Genomic DNA, 11,545 nt, shown 5'->3' with positions numbered 1-11,545 from the left:
AAAAGTGAAACTATTATATTCTACAGTGAAACATTTCTAATTTATTAAATAAAAAAAAGTTAAATATTGTAAATTACAGTTTCACACACTAATCAGCAAATGAACTGCAAAAACGTCTTGAGCTTTTAATTCATATATTGATCTCTACTCATTAGCTCCTGTTTCACAGAGATGGGTTGTTACCGAAGCCAGAAATCAACTTAAAAAAAAAAACTTTATTCAGTCAGTGTGCAAAATCCTTAAAAAAATCATCACATGTGCAAAAATTAGCAAAACATTCAACTATTTGATGCTAAAAATACATGGAGTCATTGTCACGGGAGACGAGGTCCGGATTTGAAGTAAACAAAGAAAGTTCTGATTTGTTTGGGCGAGATGGTCACTGAGAAAGGTTCCTTTTCAATCCTGCTGGAGCGAACATTTCCTGGAATCAGAAGAAACATATTGGAATTATTGTATGTTGCTGTCAACTTGGAATTCTTTATATCTTTTTATCTTTATTTTTATTATAAGATGGATTATAAGATATTTTATAAGATGGAACTTAGCTCAGATTCTTCCTACTGTAAACCGGATGCACTTGAATGGATGCATTCATGATGATGCATTAGGATTATTACTCTTACTTGAGGATACGTCTTCTGTAGTTTTCCATGTCCACCTCTGCATGCTGGCTACATCCCAGGTTCCCGTCAGGGAACGCTCCTCCACGGCCGACACCTCCCCGACAGCCTGCAGCACATCCTGTGCACACAAGAAGTGGAAAGTAGTTGACCCTCGTAACTCAATGTGATGCCCCCACCTGTAAATGTATGGTGACCGGCTTTGAGAGCTCGGGGTCTTCACCCTCCTCAAAGATGTGCATGATCCTCAACAGAACACGGTCGTAGTCCGGCTCAGGCTGCCGACGCTTGTCTGAATGGACGTAATTCAAATTGGACATTTGATAAAAAGGCATGAAAAAGTCAGCTGCTAAATGTGTCGCCCCACAGCTGAGACCTGAGTGGACGTGGCCGAGGTGGACGTCATGATGGGAGCTGTAGTTCCAGCCGGGGATGCTGAGGCTGAGCAAATGGAGGTTGGGGGGCAGCACCAGGACACGTGAAGGAGAACTTCCTCTGGGCTCCTTCTCAAGAAATCCTTTCTCTGAAGAGGACAGAAGACCAGCACCGAACCAGGCGTGTTCAAATTTCAAACCAAGCCCATGTAAGTCAATAATAATAATAATAATAATAATATAACCTATTTCAACTTTTGTTATACGTAGGTGACAAAGTAAATGAGTGGAATACAATAAAATAGGACCCACTTCAATGGGTTCTACTGTATCTAATAATATATCTCATTAATTATTCATTCATTTGATTGTATTGATGGGCGGCACGGCGGTCGAGTGGTTAGCAGACCTCACAGCTAGGAGACCAGGGTTCAATTCCACCCTCAGCCATCTCTGTGTGGGGTTTGCATGTTCTCCCCGTGCATGCGTGGGTTTTCTCCGGGTACTCCGGTTTCCTCCCACATTCCAAAAACATGCTAGGTTAATTAGCGACTCCAAATTGTCCATAGGTATGAATGTGAGTGTGAATGGTTGTTTGTCTATATGTGCCCTGTGATTGGCTGGCGACCAGTCCAGCGTGTACCCCGCCTCTAAGCGGTAGAAAATGAATGAATAAATGAATGATGCTGTGGTGCCACACCCCATAATATGTTTCATACCTTCTTCTTCACGTGGTTGGTCGATGACCATTACGACAGGTGTGTGCTGGAGCTCCACGGCTGCCCGCTGGTAGAGCTTGGAGGTCACGCCCTTGGAGCCCAGCATCATCCATAGCGTGGGTCGGACCACCGAGCTGTCGTTGAGTGTCAGGTTGTACCCGAGGTTCCAGGGCAGGTTGTTCCACAGACGTCTGTGGAGCATGACCTGGGAAGCGCATAAAAAAATAACGTGTGCTTTCTTGGAGAGCCTTGGAGATCGTGTACGTGTACCTCAAGTTGTCCACTAGTTTGGCTCGACACTCCGTGGGCTCGCTCGCTGAGCAGCACCAGCCTGCTGACCTCGTCCTCAATGTAGGCCGTCCGCACCATGGGGAAGTAGTTCTAGAAAACAAAACGGGACTCATAATGCATTCTGTCATGCTGTTAGTACCACATGTTGGAAACCATAACAGCGTACTCTAGCTAAGGTGTTGTTGGTGAACTCCGTGTGCGTCCTCTTCATCATTTGGTAGCCGTTATCGTCCGTGTAGAGACTCCGCTCGCTCTTCAAGGACGAGCTGGTTCTAAAAACGACTTCCGTATTAATGGGAAGGGGGCCCAGTGAGTAGGTCTGCTCCAGTCTGTGACAGCCGACCTTGCCCCCAAAGCACCGCGGGACCCGAGTGACGACAGAGAAGGCATAGTCATCATCGCGTTCGTTTCTGCATCACAGGAGACCATCGTGAGCGGACAAGTGACCTGGAGATGACAACAATGTGGCGACGCACCTGTAGAAGTATTGTCTGATCTCGGACATCACGATACCGGGGATGATCTCCATTTGCACGGCCTCGTATGCCCGCACGGCTGAACCGTTGGCACTGAACATGTAGTTATCGGAAATGGGCCCAGTTTGCACGTCACCGTTGGCGTGGTACTCCCAAAAATCCTGCGTGATCCGTATCCTTTTTTTGTCCTGCCTGGTAGAACAGACGGGATTTTATCTCCAAAACGTCCTTAAAGCGGAGCATCATGGACGCCACCTACAGGTATGTGATGCTGTGCAGTAAATTGGTGTCCTGGTCAAACATGAGCTTGTAAGTTTCACTCAGAACCGGAAGAAGCCTCCTGGCTGTTTTCTTCCGATTCCGGACACTTCGTCTTTCGAACGGTACCCCCTTGGCTTCAAATGTGGCGCCGCACTTGGACCTCTTGGAACACGGCTTGTCTGAGAACTTTATCAAGTACTTCCTGTGCTGAAGGCCACCTAGTTCCACCAGGATGAAGAGGTCATAGGTCCTGTTCGATAAGGCGGACTTTTGGATCTGTGAGTGGAACAACAATGACTTATAATGTTGTTTTAAGGGATTATTATGCTATTCTAATAGCATAATAACAACATAATACACATAAATATTTATGTATATTTACTCTCATGTACATAAATAACATAATACACCCCTACAATAACAATGTAGGGGTGTAATGGTACAGTACAGATCAGGGGTGGGCAAACTACGGCCCGGGGGCCACATCCGGCCCGCCAAGTGTTTGAATACGGCCCGCCCAATCTTTCAAAAGTATTTCATTTAAACTCAACATACAACCTGGCATCATGGCCTGAGCCAACCTTTTAATGGTTGTATCAATTTCGTTGTTTGACATGGTCTGTTGTTTACAAAGTGCTCCTGAAAAAAGAGACACAAGCACATAATAATAATAAAAATTAAAATAATAATTATTATATTATTATTATAACTATTATGATTATTATATTTATTATATTAATGCTAATTATTATATGAATTATATATAATAATAGTTATATTTGCATATTTTACATAATAATAATAATATAATAATTATTATTTTAATTTTATTTTAATTATTATAATATTTTATTTTTTTTAAAATATTTAAATATAAATATAAAATAATAAATAATAATAGCAGATTGCATGACAATTTTACAGATACAATAATACCAGATGGACTGTTACGTGTAAAATATATAGTCTGACCCCCCCCCCCCCCCCCCCCCGAAATTTTGTTATATCAATGCGGCCCGCGAGTCAAAAAGTTTGCCCACCCCTGGTACAGATGGTATACTTTAAGGGAGGGAAAGTGGACAAAATGGACTATTAACTATTAAAGTTGCGCTAATAACTAATAAGAAACTTTCATTACCCAAAAATCTAATAATTCACATTGTTGCTACAAAATCTACCTGTGCAGGCACGGCTTGTCTTGCATCATCAAAGACTCTTGCAAAAGGAAAGGTTACAGTGATGTTGACAAGAGTGGTGATATTCCATGCTAACGGGTTGTAAACAATGATGTGCTGCTCCAATGTCTGGTGAGCACCTACAAAGAGATGAATATTTGCATCATACCGATACTGATATTATTATTAGTATCTGTTGTGATAAACAAAACAAGACCTTTTGTGCGGCGGTAGTTGTTCCCGTCTACGTCGAGGTTGTGCGGCAGCAAAAAAATAGCAGCCAAAAGCTCGTCCACACCCATCATAGCCTGTGTGAGATGCCGTAAGTACATCTCCGCCACTCTGGGAGACTCGGTACCCGTGATGCCATCGTGGTGCTGCACCTACACATAAAGAGATGCTATATTTAGATGCTAATTCCAGGTGAAATATATGCAGGTTTGCATCACACTACCTCAGAGACGGCCCAGCGGAGAGCCCTCAGTTTTGACAGCGCCCAGTCTTTCGCCACGGGTCCGTCTGGGTAGTTGAGGCGGTATCGTGTGAAGAGAGTTTCTGCGGCATGAAGTTGGGAGCTAGCTCGTCTTGCTACACCTTTCAGGACGTTTCTAGAAGCATAAAAGCCCGTCCACGCCTGCTGGGATGCTAACAAATAGAACACAGGGAGGAAAGTTAATATTTTGACAGTTTTTGCGCCGCTTTGCCACAATGGAAACCATTTTTGTCTACACAACATGTGACTACACAGCGGATGAGTGGTTAGCGCGCAGACCTCACAGCTAGGAGACCAGGGTTCAATTCCACTCTCGGCCATCTCTGTGTGGAGTTTGCATGTTCTCGCCGTGCATGTGTGGTTTCCTCCCACATTCCAAAAATATGCTAAACATCCAAATTGTCCATATGCATGAATGTGAGTGTGAATGGTTGTTTGTCTATATGTGCCCTGTGATTGGCTGGCCACCAGTCCAGGGTGTACCCCGCCTCTCGCCCCAAGACAGCTGGGATAGGCTCCAGCACCACCCGCGACCCTCATGAGGATAAGCGTAGAAAATGAATGGATTAAAGGGATACATGAACATTTATGGGGCGGTCGAGTGGTTAGTGTGCAGACCTCACAGCTAGGAGACCAGGGTTCAAATCCACCCTCAGCCATCTCTGTGTGGAGTTTGCATGTTCTCCCCGTGCATGCATGGTTTCCTCCCACATTCCAAAAACATGCTAGGTTAATTAGCGACTCCAAATTGTCCATAGGTATGAATGTGAGTGTGAATGGTTGTTTGTCTATATGTGCCCTGTGATTGGCTGGCGACCAGTCCAGTCCAGGGTTTACCCCGCCTTTCGCCCAAAGACAGCTGGTATAGGCTCCAGCACCCCCGCGACGAATGAACTTGTGACTTTAATGTGAACCAACAAGAATAGAAAGAAAAGAACCTGTGGAATAAGGAAGGAAGTCTTGGCTGCCACGGACTTCCCAGACCAGATCTGATTGGTGGACGGCCAGGAAGTATTCGCTAAGTGTGGCATACTGGACTGTTACCCCAAACTCTTCACTCTTCTGGTTGATGTAGTTCATTAGGGGGTCCATGTTGCTGAATTGCACTGAGGAGTTGTAGAACTGTTTGTCACAGCCCTAACACACACACACACACATTAGTACACATTCAATGAATGTAGCCAACCTCTCAGGTGTTCTCACCCACGGCCACAGAACATGTTTGGTCTTAAACCAGGCAGCCCTCTGCTTGATGTTCTCCACCATGGTCTTGGCATAAGCTTGCACTGTTGCCTTGGTGACGGGTAAACTCATGTTGGGGTACACGCCATCTTTAGGGGGGTCGGGAAACAAGGCCACGCCATTCCAGTAGAAACCAGAGCTGACGTGTCGGCACAAACGTGATGCCTCATGATTATTTAAAGTGTCTGTTATGATGATGAAGATTACCTGTTAGAAAATGGCAGGTGAGACGGCGTACAGTAGCTGAACTGGTCCATGGTGTGAGTGAAGATCTGCTCCTTCAAAGAGGAAGATCCTCTCCACATAAATTGTAATTTCTGTGGAAAGAGAAGTATAGATACAAAGATGCATCTCGACGTGCTTCTGTGATGTGACGACCTTGTTTTGCTGCATTCGGTCTTTCAGGTCATAGTCGATGCGAGAGATGATGTGAGCGTTGAAGCCAGCCAGGGCGAAGAGCACTGGTGTGGTGGCGGAGGCTCCGAACGGATCCACGTGCCACGAGAACTGAGGACGTACCCCAAACGTGTCATAGAGGAAACCGTGGCCCTCTGAAAACATATACAGACCTCTGAAGCTAATACGACTAACAGCGTTTCAATACCAAAGGTAGTATTTGCTAATGAGTATAATCAACATAAAACACAAAACAAAGATTGTAGGCAAATCTAAAACAAAACTTATTTTAAGTAAAAAGTAGCAGTTATACTGCTCCTGTATTGACTTGGTATCGAGCTTAACTTGGTGTTATAATGCCTACCAGTCATCTGCAGGATCTCATCATCTAAATCAGTGACTGCTTCATCGTGCATCACTTGCCCCCCCAGGATGAACTCAAGTCGTCCCTCTTTCACAAGCTGCCGGACCTAAAATGTAAGACGAGCCACATGTTAGAGAATATACTGCACTCTCATATTCATCAATTCAAGGTAATAGAATATGAGTAAATGAGTCAATACTTGTTTCTTGTGTGAATCTGACGCCACATTATCCCACCACAGTCGAAAGAATTCCTGCTCCACGGCGATAAACTTCCGATGTTTCACTTTTGACAGCTCCTCAGTCACACTAGTGTAAACATTGGCTGCATAGGCGTGCATGCTCTCCTGTGGAAATTATACTGTGCTTTCATTTTATGTTTGAATGGAAGGAAAAAACATCAGTCTTACCTGGATAGTGTACACCCAGCCCACATCCATATGACTGTGCGGGATTACAAATGCCTGAATTGGCTTGTTTTCGCCTGTCGACGCATATAAGCAGGAAATAAAGTAAAAGATTAAAGATATAAACCTCATTTTTACAGAAAAAGCGCCAAACAAGCACCGACTTCCTTGTTATTTTTGTGACGCGTCATGTGACTCGCCTTAAGCGCACTACGGAACAACAGAAAGGTCAAACAACGTTTAGTGCGCTTTTAAACTTATTAACAGAAAACTGCTTAATTCATCGTGTTGCATATTTGGGGTGCAATTCACTTGTAACAACATAAAACAATACAACATAACATAAAAACAATAATAAAACAACATCGAACTACCACTAAAAAAAGCTTTAAAAACCTCCTTGTTAGTTATAATTGTGTCATGTGACTCGGTTTTTTGTCCACTACGGAACTCCAGAAGGGACAAACTAATGTGCTTGCTTACTCTTTAACCTTTCCACCGGAAGTACTTGCATGATGCACATTTGGAGGTGAAATTCAACCTGCGACAAGAGATAGGAAGAATGTCCAAAAACAGGAAAATTACCTTGATATTTGGAGGGTTTGTAACTGCCGTTGCTGCAGCGTTTTACCCCATTTTCTTCCACCCGTTCACCCACAAAGACGACTACAGTAAGTGGCTATATTTACCTCGGTTTGTAATGTCCCATTAAAATGACGTCATAGTACACATAATATGCATCTTAACGTTGACGCCAGTGTTTTGTCTGGATGTATCGTAGCTTACTAATATTTAATGCAATTAAAGTCATCACAATGAAGCTAACAAAGTACTGCAGGTGCCTTTTATTGTAGTCACCTAACAGTTAATGTATTCCTCTAGTTCACAACTATTTTAAGAGCTAAATTTCCATGGAGTAGATCTTTGCTTTGACTTTACTTGTAAAGGAATGTAATATCATTTTAACTCACTTAATTGTGTGTTTTCAGGAGAAGTCCAGAAGGTGAACCGCGCAGGAATCAAACAGGATGATGTGCAGCCTGCAGGTAAGAGCTTATTGTGAATTATTATTCACCTTAAACACATTTTCACTTTACAGGAGAACCGATCAGTATTTAAAATGTCTGCAATTTTATTTTGATCAGGTCTGAAAGTCTGGTCGGATCCATTTAAGTCGTCAGAAAAATGATTCCTGATGATGACAACATGGACAGATAAAACAGGTGGAGGAGGAGTGAGTGAATGAGTGAGTGAATGAGTTGAAGAAAGCGTTGCGTTTGTTTGTTGTGCGTGAAAAATAATAAAATCCTCAAGACTTCAACTTGTTGAATTTATTCTTGGTAATAATAGCAGATAAAAAATAATGCTCAATATATGCCATCATTTTGTATGCGATTGGCTCAAGAGTTTTTCAACCAGAAAATATAACACAACCGCTGTAAATGTTACAAATCGTGGATTGAAAAAAATTCTATATTTTTCTCAATTAAGAATAGCTAATGTGAGTAGCTAAACTTTGCCAAACAGTTATCATTAGCTTGACAACAAACATAAATTGTGTTTGCATGTGTTTTGTCGGCATACTCAAAGCGGCAAGAGACGGAATATAAGGCTAGAAGTTCTGTACATTAAGTTTGAATGTTGGCGCCTTAATAGGCAGCTCGAGGGAACCCCCTGCATACAGTCCCTTAAAGGCAAAATCATACCGGTTATCTTTATATGTCAGAATTTGAGACAGAAATCATACTAGTTGTTTTTATATGCCAAAATTCATTACAAATATCTTACACGTCACAACTTAAAACAAATGTCAAAAATCATATCTATCGTCTTTATATGTTACAATTTGAAGGTGACCTATATGGTTTCTCTGCTTTTCAGACCTACACATGTTGTTATAATGTTGTATTCTCGTGTTAAACGATGCCAAAGCGTCAGATAATGAGGTCAGTGTGATCCAGACTTCCTTATCTGGACTACAGATTGCTTGCACTTGGGAGTGTGACCAATCACAGTGGAGTGGGCCGACCTAGAGTATGGCCAGGGGTGGAGTAAATTAAACAGACGTTTTGGGTCAGAAGCAGGAAGTCCATGGAAACAGTGCAGAAAGATTTACCGAAACTGGAAGCTCTAGAAAGCTTTCTGTTGTGGTTATTGTGTGTAGCTGCTCTCTAGGAGTCCACAACTCAATACAAAGTGCCCAAAATGAGCATAATAGGTGTGCTGGAATGCTCCCAATTGACTTTGGGCGAGAGGCGGGGTACACCCAGGGCTGGTGGCTTGCCAATCACAGAGCACATATAGACAAACAACCATTCACACTCACATTCATAGCTATGGACAATTTGGAGTCGACAATTAACCTAGCATGTTTTTGGAATGTGGGAGGAAACCGGAGTAGCTGGAGAAAATCCATGCACACACGGGGGGAATATGCAAACTCCACGCAGAGATTCAAACCCAGGTATTCCCGATCTCCTGACTGTGTGGCTTACATGCTATGAGGCACTTGCACAACTCTGTATGTGCAGTCACAGAACTCCACCCATTGGGACTGAATGACTGACAGGAGGGTTCACAAACTGTGTTTATTTTTAAAAGTAGCAGTTATACTGCTCCTGTGTTTGTTTTTATTTATTGTGATTTCGATTGATTATCTTGGCAGGCCTATTTTGTCATAATTTAAGTCATTCCAACTATGTCGGAATTTCGTCATAGTCATAAATTAGTCACTGGGATGCTTGGTCTTCTTTGTCCACGAGGGGGCGCTGGTTATTACTCAAAGAGCAACAGGAGCGTCTTTACTATTCTTACAGGGAGAATACTATTCAGTACTATTCAAACCTCTGCTGTGTAATAAAATAGAGCATTTTTTCTCTCTACTATTTGATGCGAGAGTATATAAATATTTTTTTTTCATCATTTCACCATGCTAAAGGCTAAGTTGCCTTTTTTTCAGACTCCCAATGTGCTGCAAAAGCAGAGAAATTCCGAAAGTGCTTATTTTTCTTCTTCCCTGTGCTTTTGTGGTTTCCTGACATTGACCAGCATCCCCGTGCAGGGTTTTGCTCCGTCAACATCCCTTCAGAGATGCCTCAGAAAGAGAGTCGATGAAGGAAGAAGTCAAGTATGTGTGTTTTTCTTTTTTTTTTTTTTAGATTGCACTTCGGTCTTTCCGTGTAGCGTGTACTTTTGTACTTTAGGGCTCTTGTTGGCCTGCTAGGCCAGGAACAAGGCCCATTGTTTATGAGAGCGTGTTATTGTTGGCTGTGCTCAGAAACGAGAAAACTCCACAGAGCTTTGGGGGTGGCGGGGGGTGAGGTGTTTGCTTTGGGGTAAACGAAAAGCAAGAAAATTCCTCTCATTCCCCGCTGGTGTTTTCCAGATTCCTCAAGCGACAGCGTGAGTGAAGTCAGCAAGGCGAAGGGGAAATGGAAGCGTCCAGAGGAAGAGAAGCACATTCTTGAGGTGACACGTCACCTACACACACTTTGATGACCTCTCTTGCAAGCCTTCATGTTAGCTTAGCATTCACACACCAGCATTAAACCAGACTTCCTCTATCACTTTACACAGTCTATCAATTTGCCTACATGACTTCGCACTGACAAATATGACTCTCAAAGATTCATTTCCTGAAATGCTTGCCCTCTTCTGGTCACGTGTGAGCTGTAAGCCTATCCCAGCTGACTTCCGGCACACGCTAGACTTGTTGCCAGCCAATCACATGACACGTAAACAATCAAGAGTCTTCAATTAGCTTAACTTGAATTGTTTTGTAATGTGGAAGGAATCTGGTGTTAGCATGCAGGGGCTATTTAGTCATTAAATTCAACATTTGTACTTTTATTTATTGTATTTTATTTTTATTTTTTATTGTGCAGCACTTTGGAAATTATGTTTATAAAATGTGGTATATAAATAGATTGGATTGGATTGGATTTGGGGTCAGTGGAGGTCCTCCATATGCTTTTTGTTATTTTAATTGACCATTTCCCTGTTTTTGAATCTGTTAGCTTAAGTTGCTGGTTAGGTAGCCACATTAGGAAATATTTGAAACATTTGAAATATTAATATTTGGCATCTTCTAACAAGTGTGAATTTGAGAAAATTCAACCATTTTGTGAACTTGATAAAGTCCTTAAAATCTTGCTGGGGGGGATTATTACCTAACAACTCATATTCATAATGCAACTTTCCACGCTAAACAGTTGCAGGATGATTCAATTCTCATCATTTTGTACCTACAGTTTTGTTTTGTTTTTTGTCTTTTTGGAGAATACTTTCAAATTTCCTTCCACGTTTGACCTTATGTTGCAGCACGGACTAGTTAAAAAAAAACAACATTCTACTTAAATAGCCATCAAGTGCAGAAGGAGGACCTGAACACAAAATGAGTAAATAATCCCCAAAATGTCTCATCTTTCAAGCTGCTTTTGGCTACTGACAAACACCCATCTTGTAATTTAGAATTAGGATCCTTATTGTTGCAATTTTTTGCAATACTTCAACCCTGTAATTAACAGCTCTTTCAAGTTTTGTGGCTTGCTGGAGGTCCTTGCCCACATGAAAATAGCTCAGTCGCTCATCACATCTATCTTTGGACACTTCATCTCGCAGCAGGTAAATAAAAGTTTTTAGTTCAAACTAGTGACAGCATTTGTGTACGGTGTTCAATCTGTTATTTCATTTTTACTTCATGAGTGTTTACTTTTTTCCATCACC

General features: G+C 42.2%; 2 protein-coding genes across 3 annotated transcripts; one reads left to right on the top strand and one right to left on the bottom strand.

Annotated features, from left to right (window-relative positions):
• Positions 1-26: 26 nt before the first annotated feature.
• man2b2 (mannosidase, alpha, class 2B, member 2) lies at positions 27-7,051 on the bottom strand. 2 transcript variants are annotated; one of them, XM_058067051.1, is made up of 19 exons: positions 6,824-7,051; positions 6,614-6,760; positions 6,415-6,520; positions 6,033-6,205; positions 5,862-5,971; positions 5,616-5,793; positions 5,351-5,549; positions 4,374-4,564; positions 4,137-4,302; positions 3,923-4,059; positions 2,743-3,020; positions 2,484-2,675; positions 2,174-2,417; positions 1,987-2,097; positions 1,717-1,921; positions 1,000-1,146; positions 803-915; positions 627-744; positions 27-424 (listed from the first exon to the last, which is right to left on the bottom strand). In XM_058067051.1, the coding sequence occupies exons 1-19, from the start codon at positions 6,950-6,952 to the stop codon at positions 315-317; spliced, it is 3,054 nt and encodes a 1,017-aa protein (XP_057923034.1). In that variant the 5' UTR covers positions 6,953-7,051; the 3' UTR covers positions 27-314. The 2 variants fall into 2 exon arrangements, with proteins under 2 accessions (XP_057923034.1, XP_057923035.1); XM_058067052.1 differs by lacking the exons at positions 6,614-6,760; positions 6,824-7,051 and having other exon boundaries at positions 6,033-6,161.
• Positions 7,052-7,289: 238 nt separating this feature from the next.
• On the top strand, positions 7,290-8,141 carry smim20 (small integral membrane protein 20). Its single transcript, XM_058067053.1, has 3 exons — positions 7,290-7,491; positions 7,810-7,866; positions 7,966-8,141. Exons 1-3 carry the CDS (start codon positions 7,383-7,385, stop codon positions 8,007-8,009), a joined length of 210 nt encoding a protein of 69 aa, XP_057923036.1. The 5' UTR covers positions 7,290-7,382; the 3' UTR covers positions 8,010-8,141.
• The last annotated feature ends 3,404 nt before the right edge of the window (positions 8,142-11,545 follow it).

The sequence above is a fragment of the Doryrhamphus excisus genome, chromosome 3 (genome assembly GCF_030265055.1).
Source record: "Doryrhamphus excisus isolate RoL2022-K1 chromosome 3, RoL_Dexc_1.0, whole genome shotgun sequence".
Lineage (NCBI taxonomy): Eukaryota > Metazoa > Chordata > Actinopteri > Syngnathiformes > Syngnathidae > Doryrhamphus > Doryrhamphus excisus.
The sequence above is the reverse complement of the archived record's forward strand: the minus strand, read 5'-3'. Positions and strand labels throughout refer to the sequence as shown.

Bases quoted from the DNA above. Each gene is read 5' to 3' on its own strand.
- man2b2 (XM_058067051.1), bottom strand. From the start codon at position 6,952: ATGAGGTTTATATCTTTAATCTTTTACTTTATTTCCTGCTTATATGCG. The intron at 4,060-4,136 runs GTCTTGTTTTGT...ATCTCTTTGTAG, and splicing joins CAACTACCGCCGCACAAAAG to GTGCTCACCAGACATTGGAG. The intron at 425-626 runs GTAAGAGTAATA...TTCTGATTCCAG, and splicing joins TACAGAAGACGTATCCTCAA to GAAATGTTCGCTCCAGCAGG.
- smim20 (XM_058067053.1), top strand. From the start codon at position 7,383: ATGTCCAAAAACAGGAAAATTACCTTGATATTTGGAGGGTTTGTAACT. The intron at 7,492-7,809 runs GTAAGTGGCTAT...GTGTGTTTTCAG, and splicing joins CACCCACAAAGACGACTACA to GAGAAGTCCAGAAGGTGAAC. The intron at 7,867-7,965 runs GTAAGAGCTTAT...TATTTTGATCAG, and splicing joins GGATGATGTGCAGCCTGCAG to GTCTGAAAGTCTGGTCGGAT.